The sequence below is a fragment of the Callospermophilus lateralis genome, chromosome 2 (genome assembly GCF_048772815.1).
Source record: "Callospermophilus lateralis isolate mCalLat2 chromosome 2, mCalLat2.hap1, whole genome shotgun sequence".
Classification (NCBI taxonomy): Eukaryota; Metazoa; Chordata; class Mammalia; order Rodentia; family Sciuridae; genus Callospermophilus; species Callospermophilus lateralis.
Window position 1 is genome coordinate 132271112 of NC_135306.1, and position 21869 is coordinate 132292980.

Consider the following 21869-nt stretch of genomic DNA (forward strand, 5'->3'; position numbering starts at 1 on the left):
TATGTCCCCTGTTCTCTACTCTTCTGATCTTCCACAGATCAGGGAAAGGGAACAGGAAACTGGAAGAGGGTAGTGAAAAGGGAAGTACTGAAGAATGTATGGGAGCAAGTGATGTTGTGGGCATGTATGAGTTTGTATATGAATGTGTCACAATGAACTCCACTACTCTGTGCAATTATAATACAGTAATAAAAATATGAAAAGGTGGGTCATAGTGAGATGTTAGGTCACTGGGGGATTGAAATTAAAAATAAAAAATTACTATCATGATAGTTGGGTTGTGGCAGCTATCACCACTATTTTTAAGTAGCCAATGAGGCTTTCTTTTTTCCTAAGATCTTTTGCAAATACTGTCAAGAGCCATCCTCACTCTTATGTGCTGGGCTCTTGGGCTAACAATGTGGTTAAGGACTAATGTTGGGATTTTGTGAATTGATTGCTATAGATATAAGACAGTTGAAAATCTATAGACTGAGACACCGTGTACTCTCATGGATTTCAAAGAAGGCTGGCCTGAAGCCTGTGGGTAAGGAGGCAGTAGTCTAAGGTACACTTGATTCAAACTATGCTGACTTAGGGTTATTTTTTCCAATTTGGGAAGTTGCTCTCCTTAATGGAATTGGGAATTTCTGAAAGCCCTTGAGATTGGGAAGAATGCTTCTTTGTGTCAACTGGCTAATTCTTGATCAGGATGGCATGTCATTTAGAGACAGAATGACCTGTGAGGATGCTTATATTCTTTCTTAGACTGAAGGATAGGGTGAGACTGGCACAGCACAGGAATGCATATCAATGAATGAGGGGGGAGGAAAGCCAGGAAGGGGCTAAAGCAACTTGGATAAATCATCCAGCTCCTATTTGGCAAACCTCTGACAATTTCTTAAATAAAACTCTATCTCCTGATAGAGGGAAGCTGGGAGAAGAAAGGGGCTAAGAAGAGGTTGTCTAGAAATAAGGAATATTTAAATCACTATCAAGGAAACTAGACACTACTATGAGTCATGGGATGCATCCTTATCCAAAGGCAGAGAGACAATCTGATATCTCTGTGCCTTGGAAATTGGGAATGTTAAAATGGGATATCACTTCTAGTGTGCTATTTCACTCGTGCACATTTCTTTGTGTATTTTGTTATTTTCATGATCTTTTTGTGGGACATCTAATACTATTTGATACAGCAGCCAGCTTGACTGATTCACCTCCACATGAGTGCTTAAGTAATCAGCAGCGTTTTGCTGGAGCCAGTTCAGAGGTCCTGAGATATGACTGTTAGATACCGGGGAAACTGGCATGCCAGTTGTTAAACCACTGGTAGCCTACCATCAGACATGGTGTGAGTATTTATTTATTTATGTATTTACTTTTATTTTATTTATTTATATGTGGTGCCGTGGATAGAACCCAGAGCCTCGCATGTGTTAGGTGAATGCTCTACCACTGAGCCACAACCCCAGCCCCATGGTGTGAGCATTTACACCAAAGAAATCAGCAAATGCTACAAATATGGGGCTTTACTTTTAAAGAGCTGGTTTATTAGCATACCCCCGAAATAGGTACTATGATAGACACTGGGATTGCAAAGTCAAGAAAACATCATTTAGAAGCCATTTACAGCTTTTTACAGATTCTCATCAGTAAACAGAGGCTTGGAGAAGCCGATTGCTGATTCGGGATCATGGGGCTGGTGAACTCAGGCAGTCTGGCTTCAGAGTCCTAACCTGTCACTATTGTCCTGAACTGTATTTCTAACCCCTGTACTTCATTATATTTCCTTTGCAAATTTCTCTGTTATCAGAAAGAGGTAAACTGTCTATGATCTGCTCTTGCAATCTGAAACCCATGGGGTAAAGGAGCAGAGGCACTTTGGAAGAAATCTTTTAGAACTTTAAATTTGGAGAAATTTTTATGTTAACACTGTGAAGGGGAAAGCAATTTGACTTTTTTAAAAAAGTACTTATATTGTTGGGTTTTTTTTAATTAAAGAAGAATGATATCTATTGTTTAGCCTCTATGAAAGGCCTGTTTATCAAAATCAAATTGTTTTCACAAAGCTTTGGTTATTTTTTAATTATCATATCTTGGGCCCTATTTTTAATAATTTTATGATAACAATGTTTGCCATAATGACACTAAGTGAATCTAATGCTTTATTGTTTAAAATTACTTCCAGTCATTCTAGGTGGATCATGATAGTAGGACAAGAAAAAGAAGAGACCCCAGTACCATCCCAACTCCATGGGAGTGCTAGAGAGGCCAGTGATTGTCCAAGAATGTCCTAAGTGATTGAGTCAAACTCAAATCCATATTACTGATTCTCTAATCTTTCCCTAAATCGGTTTTAACACTATCACTTGTCAGTGAGCCAGAGCTCCTATGTGCTGGGAATAAGAGGGACAGACTTGTAGTTATTTCCCATTGCTCTCCAGGAAGCAGATAAGCTATAAGGTGCACAACATTAGACTCTCCTTCTGGGAGCAAAATAATCATTAAATAATAAATTGAGTAGCATAATAAAGTTTCTACACTTTCCAAGCATTACCATAAGTTAGTATCACACACAAATAAAGGGAAAAGAGTCCCAAGATTTATCCAGGCATTATTTGATTGCAAATAGTATTTGACACTTTGATAAACATAAAAGAAAAAATTAACTCATTGGATAATTTCAAAATCTTATTAAAAAGAGTAGATTTTCTTTCTGTTTAGCAGGAGAATATTAAACAAGAAAATCATTAATAAGAACAATAGATTGTTATGTGTTAGAAAAATTCTAAGAACTGTCTATGCATTATATATCATTTCATTCTTACAACAATTCTATGCCATAGATACTATTATCATAATTATTTTACAGGTGAGGAAATGGAAGCTTAAATAAGATGTTTTTCCTCACCATTGTCTATGCTAATGAATGGCAAATATATTTAATACTCGGTTCCCAAATTTAGAAAGGAAACGGTTTTACCAGCATTGAGATACATATACAAAAAAAGCCATAGTTTCTTTTATTTCAAATCTTGGCAAAATAAGAAGTGTATTTTTAAGCACTGTCTCAAAGCTGTGTTCCTGTTTACAATCCTTCTAGTTATAGCAGATGCAGATGGTTTTGAAATCTGCACCCAGACAAACTTAAAATGCCTTCTCCTTTCCTTGCTCAAAGATGAACATTGCAAAAACTATTACATGCAAAAATAGAAATGGAATAAGCAATTATGGAGGGAATTTGGGCTGGGCAGGCAAAAAAGAAAAAAAAAAATCAAGGTAATTTATATTTTACTCCTTTGACTTAGCAGTTGTTTCTGACCTGATTCATCCAGGTAATGGATTCTACCCTCTGCCCCACTTGGTGGTGTAAGTGAGCATCAGTCTGATCCCGACGTGGCAGCCTTGATAAGGGATATAATATCTGCCTGCTGCACAAAGGTAAAAGTAATGACAATAAATGTGCAATGAGCACATGGGATCTCAGTCAGTATCAACCTCCATGCTTGCTAACTTAAGGGTTTTATTCAGAAACTCCAAGAACTTACAGGACTTGAGGAGGTGTCTGTGATGTGTGGTGGGGCCCTGAGTGCAAGTTTAAGTTCTGGCTGTTGCCCACCAGCTGAATATGATCAGGAGTGCAGTGCCTGACCTTCAGAAACCTCCTTACTTTTTTCTGACAAGCGCTACTCACCAACACTTCGTAGGGAACAAAAAGATTTCTGGATTCATAAACCACAATGCAGCACATAGACATTAGGCACTTTATTGTTCTGATCACTATGGACTCTGAAATCAACTTCATCTCTGTGTTGCTCATAAACCAAACAACTGCATGCTATGGGAGATTTTTACTGTGGCTGTTGGGCTCAATACTGGGAGATATTCAGACCTCTGATCTATGCAAATCTTAATTCATGTGAGAAACCAGGTGGATGAATTATCCTATGAGACACTAATCACAAGTGGGGACAAGCTCAGCAGCCAGCCAGCCACGGCCTCCATCACTACCTTGCCATTTCAACTTTTAGTCACTGTGACTTTTCTCTTTAACCAAGCAGGCTACATCCAATGCCTTTAGACCTTGTAAAATAAAAAAAAAAACTTTGAAGAGGAGAACTATAACTTTCCCTAGGAGAGCTGGCTCACCTTTCATACATTGTATATTGAGCCAAACCTTTAATATTTTCTTTGAAGCTCTACAAACTTTTAGTGTACTCACAACATTAGGTACACAATAAATTCTCACCTTCTAGTATGTTCTTTTATGTGTGCACATAACCTACTTTAGGATTTTGAGTTTTTTCTATAGTAGCTATAATTATTAATTCTATTATTGTGAGAATTTCCCAAAGTACAAAACAACAACAATGACAAAAGATTAATCCAATATTTAGAAGTTACCCAGAAAAAGAAAAAAAAATTCCAAAGCTGCAAAACTCACCCAAATTATGCCTGCAGTATATTCACAGCGAGTCTGGCTTCTTTCTACCTGTGTTTCTATTCAGTGGGCCAGTAGGTGACACAGATATGAGAACCCTGTTCAACTTCCCTAAACCATCTGTGAGGAGAGGGAGGCCGCACAAGTGGCATTTATTGATCATGGAGAGAGCAGTGAGGCCCAGAATTCAACACAGAGCTCAGCATAATGCAGATACTCAATTGAAGATTGATAGATCCAATCTATCTATACCAGTGATTCCTTACAAGTTAAGGACACAAAATACTCAACAAACCCTGGCCCAAAGTGGCATGAGGACTTGGTTGCCCAAAACATCTGAGCATCTGCAACACTTGGGAATCCATTTCATGCAACCTGATAGCCAGAATACTCACGACTGCTTAGAGAGAATAGACAGACACTATTATTTTTATCTTTGAGAGGAGCTCAGGGTAACCCAAAATTCTTAACAAGGGAACAATGCTCCATTTTTCATCAAAAAGTTTTTTTAAAAATATAGACTGTTTATTTGACTTTCAATTTCCCTGTATCCTATGTCTGTTTACCTCTCCTGAACTCACCAAGGGGCATTCCTGCAAGCACAGAGTCATTGAGATTTGTGAATGTCAGTAGTTTTGAAACTTGGATGTGCATAGAACCATCCTGAAGACTTGTTTAAAATAAAAATGTCAAAATTCTTCCCTTGTGGATTCAGATTCTGTATGTTGGGCACCTTACCTCCAAACTTTTCTTGGCAGTAAGCTCAATAATTTGCAAATACAATGCCACCTAACAGAAAGTACCTCTGATATGGATGGCAATTGATGGAGCCAGTAAATAGGTTTTCCTTTTTCATTAATAATCAAGAAACTTAAAAAAATAACACTGTCTCATCTTAACAAGGTCTTCAGATGATCTAATGTATCTTAGAGTTGTTCCTGCATGTCTATAATATGAGAAAAAAAAAGAACTAGAATTTTCCCCAGGGTAGTTTGGAAATAGAAAAATCAGTAAGTATATCATGTAGGGAGCTTAATACAATACAGATTGATTGAGTGGGTTTGGGGTAGGATCTGAGATACTGCTTTTCTAACATTCCCAGTGATGATGATGCTGGCCTTTGGAACACACTTTGAGTATCAAGGGGCAAGAGTCTAGACTGGCGAGTTCCCACAATCTGGGTCAAATCCGGCTTCATCACTTTTGTGATGCTAGGCTAGTTAGTAGCTTCTCAGGCCCATTTCTTCTTAGGGAGTGGGTCAGTAGGAGGGAAAAACAGACCATCTCCATAGTATTGTTGTGAGAATTAAATATCCCAGAGAATAAACTCTTTAAAAAGGCAATCCCTTATCACAGTGTCAAACACACAGCAAAGGTCTAACAAATAGTAAGTCTTACTACTAAAAATGTACCCAACTTTTCATTTCAGGCCTTAGACTTCTAGTCTCATGCAAAACTGTCTGAGTGTCTATTTCTGGACTAATGACTGCCTGACTTACTGCATTGCTTTTCCAAATGATAGCTTAGCCTCAATTATATTTTCTGTTAGTAGGCTTGAGCTCAGTACAATAAGACACAGAGGATTGGGCACTCCTTATTCAGATTGTGGGCGCTTACTGTTTTTTTTTTTCCCCCTGCTTACTGGGTCTGGAAATGTAAGGGTTAGAATAGGCCCTAATCATTTCTTCTTCAGGGTGGTTGCTATTTCCAGTTCATGTTTATGAAATACATATAATCTTAAGGCATTACCAAGAGAGAAAGCCTTCCCTCTGTGGTTGATTTACAGAGTCATATTTACCCTCTTATTACAAGTCAGCATTCTGGGATCTGACTCCCCTGGGGTTCTTATGGCTTCCTTCTGGGGCAGCCAATGTCATAACATTGGTAAAAACCGCTGACCATGTCATTCCAAACTAGAAGATGTGGCTTCCTTGCCCTAATTCATGCCAAAGGTTTGATTGGGTTTGGGGGTGGTTGGAACACCCTACTTTCCTGCAAAAAAATGCTTTTTGCTGTGGGTTGCCTGCCTTAAAGGTTCTAAATGTTCTGCAACAATATGCTAGGATGGCCACAGCTTGAGAATGGAGTCTCTTACCGGGAGAGGCAATGGCCAATGCTTCAGTGTTCTTCAGTGGTCAAGGGGAAGACCATGCTGAAACATGTGTCCTGAAATTTTAGAGGAACACATGGCACAGGTTCCAAGAACAGAAAGATATTCAAATAAATAAATTTTGTCCTTAGTGCTGTCATGTGCAAGGAGTCACCTTTTAAGCACTTCATCCTACTTTCCCTAGCCCAGATTTCCTCTTTGAATGCTGCATGCATCCCAGCCTTTGATCTGGGGACCCAAGACTGTCTGTCTCTGTGATCAGATCTTCTTGGCAGCTAGAGAGAATTCTTGAGGGCACGAATACTTTTTCATTAAAATCTCAAGTCTTATTCTTCTTTTTTAAACTAAGCTATTATAGCTAAGAAGATTTTCCTTTTATTTTAAGTATCCTTATAATTAACTACACAGTTTCATACATATAGGTAAAGACCAAATTTTTGGTTCTTTCTTTTCTTTTCTTTTTTTACCCTCCTCTATTTGGCACTAGGGAATTTGCAGGTAGGATACAGGAACCTAGCAAAAATTCCTCTGATATGAGACCAAGAAAATCAATTCTTTATCCTCTTTTCTTAGAGGCCAAGACCTCATTCATTCCTATAATCAGGAAGTAGGTAAGTAATTTCTCACACATTAGAAGAGGAATCCTGTGCTTTTGGTCCTCAGGGAAGTAATGGGAGACCATACTCTCAGGGGCTGCTGAACTAAGTACCACTGAACTAGGCTTGGGAATAGCTTTGGTGGACAGGCTGCTCCTATGGGGCCCCCTCTACTAAACAGAGATAGTAAGAGAAGGGAGAGAAGGGAGTTGTGTAGATGGAGGTAAGGAAAGAAACTATCTTTGTTTTGTAAAAACATAGTCCCTAAGTACAAAAGGGAGAATTGAACTGATAAAAGGCTGTATCATTTTGTAAGAAAGAGAACCTATATAGAGTCCCAACCCCAATACCAATAATAGAATGAAGTTAAGAGCAGCGGGAGGAGGGGGGAGTGTGTTCTAAGCAAGGCTGGGCCATTAGGGATGGGATGGAAAGTTCTCAAGGCCATGTGAAAAGTATATGGCAGGTGGGTCCTTCATGCTAAAATTCGATTAAACCAAAAGGGATTAAAAAATAGAGAAAATTTTTGTTTCTTATATGGGTCTTAGTCATTTAATTAACATACCTGCCCTGAATACTTAACTAAAGGATTTCATGGCAATAAAAAAATAAAATGCACATTGAAGAGTGAGATTCCATGGTCTTTTCCCTTCACTCAGTGATGATTATTATAAGATAACCCATTGTGGAAGCCCATAGCTCTGCCAGCAAAAACAACGTCCTGCCATCGTTAAAAGTATGTTACAATTTGTGGCTGTGTACCCAGGATTTGACATGGAGTGGTGTTCTGTTTCAACCCAATTTAATTATATGCTCCTTTTATATATCGTAGATGGCTCACACTAGCAGAATTGTTTTGCCTGGTGAAAAACTGGCCATGACTTGTCATAATGGGCTGGTTTATAGAACCACTGAAGTATAGTTACTGCCCATCATTCGGGAATTATGGCACCATAACAACCCTTTATTTACATATACTGCTGAGACAGTAAAAACAGCAAATAGATTTCTTAAATTGAGACGGCAGAAATTTCCCCCCAGGGTACTTGGCCCTCATTGTGGCAGTAACATATGCAAGTCTAAACAACTTTGGTGTCTGTATTTCGGCAGTGCATCATTTCACGGACAGTTTATAACATTCTAATAATAAAATGGACTCTAAATTTGGAGTTGGGCTTCACAAACATTAGATGGTAATGCACACAGCAGAATCTTTTAAGTGATTTGTGAAGAAGGTTTAAATTTGCTAATCACACTACCGCTGAGCAACACAGCAAAGAGGCTGGAGTGGAGTCAGTGGTAGGGCTGTTGGGAGGTGGCAAATTTCAGCCAGAAGAATGTCTGACCTAGTTTACCTTAACACAGAAACAGCATCTGGGTAAAGTCAGAGATTCTTTTATCTTTATACTCCTAGATCTTAAATAATCTTGGCTTTTCCCTCAAACAATAGAAATACTCTATAAATCTCTCCCTCCCACCCTTTTTTATCTCTTTCTTTCCTAATAATGTATCTTTGAGGAAAAATATTGGGGTAAAGCATCATGTCCTCCTTTAATGTTATCCCTCCTGAGATTTCATGTACATTTCCCTCTCCTTATTTATTTATTGGGTACCTGGGATTGAACTCAAGGGCACTAAACCATATCCCCAGCCCTATTTTGTATTTTATTTAGAAACAGGGTCTCACTGGGTTGCCTTAGCACCTCATCATTGGGATGGCTGGCTTGGAACTTTCGACCCTCCTGCCTCAGCCTCCAGAGCTACTGGGATTACAGGCATGGGCCACCATGCCTAGCCTCCTTCTCCTTATTTTTGACTTCCTGCTCCTTTTTAGAGCCCCATCACTAGACTGTTTAATATGCTTTCAAGTATGCTCCAAGGGCCTCCACTATAGTTCTATTCTTGGGGTGCCAGATTCATCCCCAACCACTTGTAGCTCCTAGAAGAGTTATGTTTATGCAACTCAGACTGCTACACATCATTCTTCAGTGACAGGTAGTTGGCTCATGAAGGTCCAACTTGAAATGGTGTCCTGTTAGCTCAAGCCACAGAAGACTAGAAAGTTTTGGGGTGGACAGGGGAAGGGGCAGAATTCATGGCATCTATGGTCTCCTGGGTATCATACTGCTCTTGAGGGATTCTGCAAAGGACTGGCTAAACTGGACAGTAATAGACAAGCTCTTTGGTAAAGAGGATTAAGAAGTTCTGTGTGCATCTTGGGTGTGATTACTCGGCTCTAGGAGAGCTCCTGGGTTAGTTATGGCTATGTAGGCAGTGACTCCTGCAGGTGGCACTGCCACATACATCACAGGCCCCCTGCTGCCCTCCCTGCAGGGTGCCCATAGTGCCCATGCACTCACCCCCAGAGGGCAGGCCTGTGCAGCTGCCACCATGCTGGCAGGGACTGCGCTCGCAAGCATCAGGGTAGAGCACGCAGCCCAGCTTCAGCTCTGTCAGGCCCACAACTTCTGCGAAGCTGCTGCGCTTGTTCTGCAGAGGCAGCTCATTGTTGTTCAGCACCACTGAGTCCAGGCAGCCCTGGAAGCCGCTGAGCACCTGCGTGATCCGCGTGTCGGTCAGGCTGCGGATGTTGTCTGCCTGCACCAGGGCACCGAAGTAGATGGTACTCTCCGTGTTCAGAGTCTGGAAGTAGAGGGGCGCCCTGCGTCGTTCCACGTAGCTATCATCTAAGGAAAGGCTCGTGAAGTTGCGGTTGAGCTCCAGGAAGACGGAGTGCCAGCTCCCATCATTGACAGTGCGGCCGGAGATGCCCAAGATTCCAGGACCACTACCGCAGTCCAGCTGAAACCACAGCTTGCCGTCCACAATCTGTGTGGGAAGCAATACCCGAGCCCTTTTACATTTTGCATCTTTCAATATGTTCCCAAACACCATATGACCTTAACTAACCAGAGGGCTTCATAAGGAGTCTCAAGATGGATATTGTTTTTGATCCAGTCAAATCTGCTGTGGTTTGATTTTTAACCCCCTTCCCCATTATCTGTCATGAAAATGCATGCCTGATGTGTTGCAAACCTTCCTGTATTTAGTGACCTGAACACCACTTTAGAAATCTATCGTTTCTCTTCTCTGGACCTTCTCCCTTTTAAAATTCACAGCAATATCCTTGTTTAGATGTATTTATTCTCTACACCCTTCTTAGTCATTTCCACCATAGGAATGATCTCTGTGAACTCATTAATACTTTTTGGACATGCAGCACATGCTAAGCAGTGTACTAGGTGTTGTGGAGGAAAAAAAGAATTATTGACTCTGCCCTTCTGGGCTTATGATTTAATGGAGGAGTTGACTACATGTATATACTTATATATTCCTCAAATAAGTTTATTTGAGTGTGCTATAAGGGAGAGAAAGAGGACAGAAGAAATTCAGATTTCCTAGTTCTCAGCTTCATAAGTATTTTAGCTTTGGAAACTTTTCTCTATTAAACACTAGCATTATTCTTAAAATAGTTCTTTGGTATGTAGTGCATCACAAAGTGCTCAGGGCTTATCATTTGCTTAGAACATATGTATATTTAACAACATCTGTTCTTCCAGGAAGATCTTCTAGTTAGCTACTCATACCTTGTGGGTATTTTCAGTCTCTGGTCTAGGGTGCTATAATTGAGAATTGCTTTGATTGCACTGGTATAGGGACAGCATCCATCTCCCTCCAGGAGACTAACCCCAGGGGAAAGCATGTGCAATTGAAGCACACTGGTTAGTAACGAGCTGCTGGGTAGCAATTAATCCTCCATGGAGAGCCAGTTGAACTGTTGCTGAGGAGATGGGCTGGCCTTTGACTCCTTTGTGGTCCACCTTTGTCCATATTTCTAAAAATATGTTAGGTGGTTTTAGCATCTTGGCCATGAGGGCTGGCCCCTGTCTAGCCAAGTTTATATTTGGCCATGAAGGGATTCACAGCCAGAAACTGTTAGACAAAAGCTTCTTTTCTTGCCTGTGTCTATGATCCAGCAAAAAGATCCTGTGGAGGCCAGTGCCAGTCATGAAAGGGGGACTGGCTGTCCATGGAGGATCTGCTAGCTTTTGTATTTCTGGACAGAACACAGATACTTGTCAAGAGGAGAAAAGAAAATGAAAGGAAAGGAAATGACAGGGCAACACAGACCTTCCAGGTCACTAACAGCTAAGGAGATATAAATATCCATTGAATTCATAGAAATGAGCTGAAACTTTCCAAAATGAGTTTTACTCATGGTAGACTTAGTGAGTATCATGGCACTACCCATTATCACAAATTAAACATTTCTTCAATTATGTTTAAGTATGTTCCAAAGACAACCAATTCTGTTTTTGTGAATCCATAGATTCTTTCATTCTGGTACCCTCTCATCTGCATATAAAGTTTATAGGTTCATACCATATTAACATGTATGTATGGAACGCAGGGGGCTTTGTGAACCAGGCAGAGCCCTGGGAATTGAGGAATGCTGAATCTAACTCAGGCTCTGTCAAGTACCACTCAGGTGGCTTAAGCATCTGAGTAACTGGTGACTGTGGCTTGTTTTCTCTGGGTTTGAATCTGGAGAACAGAACTACTGTGGCTTGTTTTACAAGGATACTGTGCCCACTGCAGAATGCTTGGCCCCATAGTACACACTTTTTACATACATTTCTGCTCTGTAACATAAATGTTCAGATATAAAAGGACTGAGACAAATATATTTATTTTCTTGTCAGGGACCTTTCACATATAATCTCATACAATTGCTTTTGCCTTTTGGTTGTTGGTCACAAAATGGAATGAATGGATATTTTAAGTCATACCAGAATATGTGCTCAGTGACAGCTCCTGGATAATATCCATATTTGTATTTCAATGTAAGCAATAAAATGATCAAATGTGACTTTGGAGACTACTTTTTTTCTGCCATCGCCCATCTGCTGTTTTGCCCTGTGGCTACAGTATGCCGTCCCTAGTCTATCATGGAAAATCTGATGGTGGTTGCAATTCATGTAAAATTTTGTAAAAGAATGTTCAATTAGTATATTATTTGGTCCATTCCCCTTTCCTACTCCTACTGAGTCCCTTTGAATTAATAACTAGTTACAAATTCACCCAGAAGGACTGACATGACTGAATCTACTTGCACAGTTCAAGGTTCTGTAATTAAGGAATAAAATTATCCCATATGAACACTGAGCATGATTAAGTGTCCTTTTTTCCTGTTTTAAAATAACTGTAGCAATGTTGCTAAATGAAAGAAACCAGATGCTTACATGATCCTCACCTTTTTACAAAGAAAAAATCATTTGAATCTTCACAGTTCTAGTTTGGATATCAGCCTTGTTTATATGACAACCTAGAATGCTGATGCCAAAAGTTACCTTGTGAAAAGTTAATAACCTTTTGCCATTTCCATGCATATTATGCTAGGGAGAGGAAAGAACACTTTGTTCTTTTCATGTCTGAGACCTCTCACACTGGAAAAATATGCTCTGATCCCATTCAACTTTTCTTTTCTTCAGAATAGGGTCTATCTAGTTTTAAAAGATCCTTCTTTTCAAAGGGTGAAGCTTTCTCAAATCAGAGGGCAAACTATTTTAATAAAAACTGAGGTGTGCATAAAGCTGTAAGAACAGTATATAATAATAATAATACTGAAAGGATGTGGTTCAGCTAGGTCAATGCATCATTCAGAGAGCGTTGCCCTAATGTTAAAAAGTATTTAGATCCTTGCAATTGTTTGAAATTAGTGATGTGCTTTAACAGATACTCAGTGGCTTCTGGTCAAAAGATGAGAAATCAGAGCTAAAAAGTAATTTTGTGAAAAAGTAGGATTTTGAGTAAAAGTGTCAATTATGGCACAAAGTCTTACAACATCAGATCCTTGGTGTGAGGCTCTAGAAAATGAAGCACAATTATGGATCTTGTAAGAGGTGTATTAAATATTTTTTGAAAAAGAGACTTTAAAAAAAATCTATTTTCATATTAATGGTTACCTGGCCCAGGGAAAGTGCTCCAAAGTATGCTCTGAAGAAATAAATAAATGGATGAATGATCATCGCAGCCCCTTGACTCTCTCTCTCTCTCTCTTTTTTTTTTTTTTTTGATAACTTCTGAGTACTTCAACATGCTTGCCTCTGTCACATGCCCAGACCCACTATTGACTAGATATTTCTTTGAGCAAGTCACCAAATCCCTCTGAGGCAAATGTAGAGATTCAAACTCACAAGGAGGGGAAATGAGAATCAAAAATACATGTATGTGAAAGTACTTTGTAAACCGTTAGGAATTTTATTGTTATTATATAATATAATTATTAGTTTAATTCACTTCTCAGTGACCCTCTTACATAGACCTTGGAACTCTTGAGTCTGGTGGGAAGATTACCCCTTGGTACCTTTTGGTCTATGCTGGGAGGATCTGGCCGTACCAAGTTGTCAGTTTTATAAATGAAATGAACTTTCTCTATCTTTGTTTCCATCTCAAAATAGCCATCTCTGAGAATATATTACCTGTTAACTTTCTTAAAAGGTAAGCACTTGATACTTCTAAATTAACAGCCAAGGTCTCCTTGTGCTTTAGGTATATTGCAACAGAAAGACTGACACAGAGAAAAATTTGCTCTCTTGGAAATTTCTCTTTATATCTCTTCTGGTAGTCTAACATGTTTCTTTTATAGGTATGAGGAGAGTCACAGAATCTATCCCACTATTTTCATGGTTCCTTTGGCTGCCAGGAAACTCAGAATTATGATTTATATTGAATCAAAGTAGTTCCCCTGGACCTAGATTTTTTTTATTAATGATATTCCTCCCTTCTCTGCTTCAATGGTTGGCTCTTAACCTTTTATTTTCATCTTAATGGTGCTTTGATTTTATTGCATTTTATTGCATTTGGGTGTTTATGATAAGCCTGAACTCTCTTTCGGAAGACAAGGTATTAAGGATAGGTGGGGAAGGAGTGCCTTTTATTATTGCCAAGAGGAAGTAACTCTTTGTCCATGAGCATTTTAACTTCTTGAGGTATCCATTAAATTCTTTACCTATCTTTAAGGGGTGCCCTTCACTCCACTGATTGTGTTAAGTATGTTTTTAGAGAGCCACTCTGACTGAGGAAATATAAACAATGAAGAGGTGCAGTTTAAACAAAGCATTTCAGCTTAGTTGCTAAACCAAAGTAAAAGGCACATACTGTGCCTAAAGCCAATGAAATTAAGTCTTGCATGAGGCTGCAAATGTTAAGCAAACAGATTCAAATCCCCTAAGTGGATATTGCTGGTGACTGTGGGAGAGTATCTGCAGTAGTTCAGTACAGCTGGGTCCTGCTTTGCTCAAACCCACCATATGAAAAGCAAACTTACAGGACAGAGTAGGGGTGATGATTCACATCACAAAGGGATTAATGGAAAGGGTCCTCCAAATGGCAACCATCCCTAGTTTATTGCAATTCCATTTATAGAAGTTCAATTTACACAACTTTCACAAACATGCTTGTTTCTTGAAATACAATATACCTTAGGAACTGGAGCTGCCTAAAAGGTTTAATTATTCTTCCTTTCCATCCCTAGGGATCTGCACATTGCAGACACTTGTCAGTGAAGTGTCAAATGACAAGCTCCATTTTAGGATCAAGCCATTCTGGTCCACTGCTTTTGTCCTCTCTCAAATTTAGTGCTCTACAGAGATTTGTTAATAGAAAGTATCTGTCTCATAGGGACGTTCTGTAACCCACAGTCCTGGTTAGAGCTTGGAGGAGGAGGAGGGACCATCAGTGAGACCAGGGAGAGCCACTGGGAGTGGAAGCTCAGAACGGGTAGGGACCTTCCCAGCGATTACACAAAACCCCAACTGTCAGGACTATTTAGAAAATGATCTACTAACCCAAGACAGGCTGCTAGAGGAGCCAGTAGTGGATAAAAACAGGGCATAGGCTTTTGAATTTTTCTTCTTCTACTGGAAATATCTGACTTGAACATATTTCCTCTAAAACTGTGCATCTATAGTGCTTCTTTTATTTTCTTCTAAAAATGTTCCTTTCCACTCCAGAGCTAAAATTATTCTCTGAGTTGAATAAATAAGGATAGTGGGAGATGCACCATAAAAATATCCAACTTTTAAACTCCAACTCTCTGATCACTCACGCTGGCCACCCAGCAATACTGGTGATAGCAAAGTAGGTGAGTTTTGGTCTCTGTGATAGTTATATGGAGTTACTGGGGTTTAACATGCTCTGTATTTCTCTCCCACCTCATCAGCCTTCAGAATTAGATACTGGGCCACTTGGATATGACATATTAAACAATCAAACTATAGATGCTAGAAAGGCCCTTCATATTCCTAGTTAAGTCCAAATCTTGGTGAGGGAACGATTTCTAGCTCCTCTAAAATACTAGAGAGGCTCTGAGAGTTTCTGAAAAGCACTTACAATGGATGGGTATAGCAACCTGCTGAGAATAGCATCAAATGAAATACATCTCCCTTGTCCTCATGCTAGAAGGCTGGATCTGGTCTATAGTTGTCCAGAATCTGATCTCTGATGAAATGAGTTTCAGCAGCAAGAGAGAGAGGATGTCGTGAAGTTCAAGGGCAAGAAGAGAGAGACCCTGAAGGGCGGGGTCCAGGACTTGCCCCTTAGCTATGCAAGCCTAGCTAAATAATATAACCTCTCTAAACTGCAGTCCTCTTCTTCATCCAATGGGGATGATAATGTATAACAATATTAACTTTATTTTTTTTTAGAAATGAAGTACATAAAGCTGTTAGTATTTTTGTTGTTGTTCTCATGAAAGCACTAGGTGCCCTGGGCTGAATACAAATGCCTGATTTGCTCTAAAGGAAATCTGCGTGCCATAATAGGGTTTTTGAGTCTGGGGAATGATTTAACAATTGGATTACTTTGGTCATGATAGGATATGTGGAGTCTTATCTTACCTGATTTCCAACTTCCCCACTAAGCAGGAAGAGAAGTTGCCTTCAGAGGTCAGTGGGGACAGACCCCTGTGGTAGAAGAGGAGACAGACAATCCTTTAAAGACCACCTGGCATAGAACTGATGAGGGCACTCTTCTAATGAACTGTTGAGCAGTTACAGCTCAAAGGAGGCCAGTCCTTGAATCTTCCCTGGAGGGAGATGCCCCAATCTACCAAGAGCCAATTTTGAAGCCAAATACTCAAAAGGAAATGGGACATTGGCACACTTCCCAGTCCTGCTGCTGCTCTCCTTTGCCCTGAAGTCTGCTCTGGTTTTTCTAAATTAAAACGAGCACAAAATCAAAACTGATTTCATCAGTCCCCAACCCAAAGCCAAAATACTCACCTGAAAACTGACCATAGAAAAAAGATACCCCATTTACACACCTTCAGAATTATACAGGGATTTGCTCTGGTGTACATTATAATCCCATTGCTTTGCAGGGTTCGCAGGCGCAGAGCCAGCTTGAAGTCCTCTTCTTTGCTATTTTCGGAAAGCCGATATTTGATGTAACTGTTTCCAGCAAAGCTGAGAGAAGTGTGCCCTGAGAAGACCATTACAAGAAAACATGTTCTTTTTAACATCCAGAAACAAGCAGGATGCACAAAATTACCCAAAAACTGCCAAGCAAGTTGGTTAAAGACCATAGGAAATTAATGGAGGCATCAAGGAAAAAAGCAGTTTTGATTTAAAAACTGGTTCTTCATTTTATGTCATTCTCTAATTTCAAAGTAAAAAAAAAAATATTAACTAGTCAGCTACCAAAAAGTCTTTTTATCTTATATCAAGGGCAACTTGGTAAAGTTCTACAACCTGTTTTTCTTAGTGTCACTAAATTCCAACTGCCACTTTCAAAAAATAGCACTAAGATACCACTTCATGACTCCCTCAATCCCCCTTCACTTAGGCATTTAAGAACTTTCAATTCTGTGAAACAAAGACTATAAACATTTTAAAATAATATCCATATTCCTCCACTATCCTAATTTCAAGTAGCCATTGATGTCATTTGCACTATGTTGAAAAAAAGTAACTGATAGGAAGGAAATTCATGTATAGAAACAATTCCATTTTCCGGCTGTTGATTTCAAGGCTTCCCTTCCCAGAATCTTTAGTCCAAGTCCCCATTGCCCAATTCTGAGTTCACCATCTTTTATAACTTGTCTTCAACTTTATGTTATAACAAGGAAAGTAATGGCTGAAAAAAATGGTCTTGCTGGGGTGAAAGTTGGAAATGTGAAAATATACCAAGGGGATGATAATCAAGGACAAAGTTTTCTACATAGAAAGGAGAAAAGAGGTTTGCCAAAAGTGACATCAGAAGTCATAAAATTTGATTTTATGGTCACCTGCAAATCCATCTGCTAAGTGTACATAGTGGGGCAGGAGCAGCACCCTTTTCTTTTAATTCTAAGACTTAGTTGACTTATAAAAGCATTTTGGTTGTCCCTTTGACTTATGGGCAGTTCCATTCTTAAAATCAACTGCAAAAGAACCTTGGCTTCCATTTTTTATGAACAATGCTTCTCTTTGCAAAGGCAGAATTTCTAAAACCCACTGCTTAACAAAGTGCCTTACACATACCAGGCCTAATTATTTTTTATTTCCACTGTAATTACTATTATTATCATTACTTAATAAATATTACTTGGATTCCAAAATTAGTATCGGTGTGTCTGTATTCAAAATATACTTATAACAAAATGAGGATTCTATGGATACCCAAAATGAATAATACTCTTTTTCGAGACAAGGAGTGGTAGATAATCTGTGAAGCAAAAGAAATATTGAAATCGAGTGAAGAAAAGAAACAATCATTTGAATTAAAGCCATCTAAATACTGATTTTTTTTTTCTCTCTCTCTGGAACATGATTTTGGTTGTACATTTCCAGGGGAGAGCTACTTATTGCTCTGGTTGGGGTTACTATATGGATGATCAACAGGATCAGCTCAGTTCTACCTCCTGTTCATCTGTTTGTGGCTATGGATTTGTGCTGCCCTCTGAACATCAAAAGCTCTGCCACAGATACTCTGACTCTGCCTAATGGATAGACTTCTATTTTCCATAATTTCACATTCTTCACAGCCATGTGATATGACTGAGAACATCTGTTGTGGTCTCCTTTTTATATGAGGAGCTCAGTCTTTACAATTTTCTTTAGAACAGTGCTGCTGCACTAAGTCCCAAGTAAATGTGAGAATGAATGGCTGTTAACTGTTTTCCATCCTGAAGAAAATCACTGCATGCATACAGTCATGTCTCCTGGAAAGGCCTGGGCATGTGATTTACTCCAGGGCAAGTGTTTCAGAAGTATGAAATTAGACCCTTGTCATTCCAAAACCCTCTGCACCTGAGCACTCTCCAAGCTTCCCTGGTGGACACTGGCAGAGGAATGGTCTCCTGCTGGCTTCATAACCGACACACTGCATGTCACCGGGACACGGCTTCTCCACACAAGGATCGTTGGACCCTGGGCACAGTCCTCCTGTGACAAAGTGGGAACAGGCATGATCAGTACACAAAAGGATTCACCTAACATTTTAGGGATCATAGGAATGGATCAAGAGCTGGCTGCTACAAGCTCTGAGCCAACTAATAAAGAGGCTATCCGGAAGCAGAGGCACTCAAATGGGCTTCACCTATAACTGCCTAAAGCTCATGGCCAGACTGAAGCAGGTAAGATGTAAATAGAAACTGGGCACACCTGGAGGTTGAGGTGGGACGGGCAATGTAGTCTGAAAAAAAAAAAAAAAAGTAGCAAATGGAAATGGAGCTTCTCCTCCTTTGGGATAAAGTATTTTCATGTGCACTTGGAACAAGCTCAGCTGAAGAAAGATCACTGTGCAAAGGTTCTACTAGTATTGACCAGAGTGGGGTTCCTGAATCTTGGCAGCCATTTGCATGTGCCCCTGTATTTAGGTTTCTTCTACAGCTTATCTTTGCCCCCCAAAACTTGAGGGTAGACCACAGAAGATGTTAGTTGTTGATTTCAGGGCAGTGGGGAGAAAATGTTTCTGAAGAAAATATGCCTAATTCTCAATTGTGAAAGCACAACTTGCATTGCTTCCTAATCCCTTCTGCTACATGCTATTTTATTGATTAGCTGGAAGCATGCCCTAGCAGCTATCAAAAATAGTAGTATTATCCTTGGCAAAGAAAGGCTTTCTTTCTACCTGTTCGATGTTCACAGCACAGTATGATGAAAGGTTAATCCTTCAGGAGGGAAATCCTGGAAAGCAGATTAACTGATTAAGGCAGAATTCAGGCCCCAAGGGAGTTCGGTCAGAATTGTGTTGAGGGCAGATATGGGTCCACTGAGGGAAGAGCACTTTTCAAAGGACCTGGATATTTCAAGTGTAATTAGACCCCTTTCAACCTGGCAAGAGTGTAAGTAGTAATAGGACTGTAGGAAAGGAGACTCAAATAATCCATGACTGGAATGGTTATTTCCTAAATGGGCTAGCAGTGGCCTAAGGTACTGCCCCTTCTCCATGAACCGAGAACAGTCCTGACATCAGCTGCTCTGTCCCTTGGAAGAGCTGGCCAATCATCAGGCTCCCCTCCGTGATGGCTCTCTTTGTCATTAAGCAGTGTTTCGGGATACCGTCATTTCTTAGGAAGAAGCAGAAGTGTGTGTAATGCTAACTGCACACAAACATTTTAAGAACTATAATCCTCAAGAGAAGCAATATAAGTAGCACCGGCAAACCCAGAATTCATAAATCCTATTTTCCACTGGTTTATAGCTCCATCATACAAGGCACTCTTGGCACTGATCCAGCTTATGAAGTCTAGAAGATGAAGGCATTTCTAACTGAAAATTGAGAATGATCTCTACAAATGGTTCTACGAGACCCAACTGCCCTGAAATACATCTTCTAATTTTCTTCCCCCAAATCTTTATCCTTGTCATGTGCTGATTAATATTCATGGAACATAAAACAGCTATTTAACCATCTCATGGCCTATTTCAAAACACTTTGATAACCAGTTTTTAAACAATGTTTGGCATATTCATTCAATAAAAAAAAAATTTAAAATACTAACTCAATAAAATAACTATTCAAGGCCAAGGAGGTGATGGGCCTGGACATATAAAGATGGCAGGAAACGATGCCAACATGCGAATGCAGAATACAATATGATAAGACAACTGTTTTGATAGAGGTATGTGAGTGCAATGGAAGCACCAGAGGAGAAACAATTCGTCTCCTGGGGCAACAGCAGAAGTCTTCACAAAGAAAGCGAATGTCTTAACTTGGGCTTGAGTAACAGAAACTGTGCCAGACAAGGTTGGTGGCTTATGGGATGTTTGTTCATGGTATGTTCACTACTTTCCCGGCTGACTCTCTGCTGTCTCATTGGTGGTTTCATCTCAGTCTCTGACTGCCTGCAGCCTCCAGGTTGCTCCTCAATATTCACCAGGAGTTAAATATATGCTCAAAAATGGAAACTGAACCCAATGCTAAACTCAGCCACATGGAAGTGACAGTGTACCAAAATCACACCAAAACAACCCATCAAATAGGTGTAACTGAGGCTGGGGATGTAGCTCACTAGGCAAGTGTGGTAGAATACTTGCCTAGTATGTACTAGGCCCTTCAATTCTGAAGACCCAGTACTAAGAAAAAAAAAAAAAGTAACTTCTGAATTACCAGGATATTACCTTCAAATTATTAATAGTTTATGTTTGTAGGTTGTTCATGTTCCATAAGCATCTTTTTTCTATTAGAAAGAAAGAAAGATAGTCTAAGGTTACCTTTTCTATAAGTTTCTATGTTTCTGAGATACACCTTGAGATATTACATTTATAGTCTGTTCTGGTTTATGAAATGACTGCTTTGTTAAGAAACATTGCATTATCAAAAATCTAGTTTAAAAGGCTCTGTTTCAAAGAATTAAAAGGGGGCTAGATAACTTCAGACCTGTGATGGCAAAGTTACGTATCCCTGTAGGAATTATGGTAATATTTTAAAAAGAAAACAAACTAAAACATTTGTGAGTGTATATAATAAAAGCTAAATACCATATTTTGGAGCAAATTCAGCATTTGAGTACTTCTACTTTTTATTCACATTTTGGCTTTTTCTTTTACCACCAGTTCTGCCCTGGGAATTAGTACAGGGCCTCTCACCTTATCATTCATATCTCCTATTTTGGGTTAAAGCACAAAGCCACTTCAACCACCAACTAAATCTCAAACTCACAGCTCCTTTTATTCTAATTTTCTTTTTCTTTTCTCCCTTTGTCCCTCCTCCCCTCCTTTCTCCCCTCCCCCACCCCCCCTCTTGCTTTTATTGGGTATTGAACCCAGGGGCACTACACCACTGAGCTAAATTACCAGCCCTTTTAAAAAATTTTCAGACAGGGTCTCTGTAAGTTGCCAAGACTGATCTGGAACTTGTGATTCTCCCGCTTCAGCCTTTCTGAGTTGCTAGGATTCTAAGTGTGTGCCGCTGCACCCAGCTTTCATTCTAATTATCTTGTGCCATAATTAAATCATAGTCACCAATCAATGGATTATACTAGAGCAAATCTCCACTTTGAAAAATGTAGCTGGAGGATATATTGAAAACAATAATATAAATATTGCAACAAGTACATTCTAAAGTTAATAGTATTGATGTAAATATTAGATACCTAATGACATTCATTCCAGCAGCCATTGACTTTGATAGGTTCTTTTTCTTTCTTTTTGTTTTCATGGTTTCTTTAGGGTCAAGGGGACAATTTTTGGTAAGGAATATATATCTCAATGCTTTAAAAATCCTCTGGGGCCTCCTTCCAGTTCCCAGCCTG

At 39.6% G+C, this 21869-nt stretch overlaps 1 protein-coding gene across 1 annotated transcript in view; it reads right to left on the reverse strand.

Moving 5' to 3' along the window:
• Fat3 (FAT atypical cadherin 3) overlaps positions 1-21869 on the reverse strand; it is a 610786-nt gene that overhangs the window by 12687 nt on the left and 576230 nt on the right. The window contains exons 20-22 of the mRNA XM_076843882.2: positions 18421-18555; positions 16455-16612; positions 9490-9958 (exon numbers count right to left, since the gene is read on the reverse strand). Of these exons, the coding sequence (XP_076699997.2) occupies positions 9490-9958; positions 16455-16612; positions 18421-18555 (762 nt within the window). The remainder of the gene's footprint in view (positions 1-9489; positions 9959-16454; positions 16613-18420; positions 18556-21869) is intronic.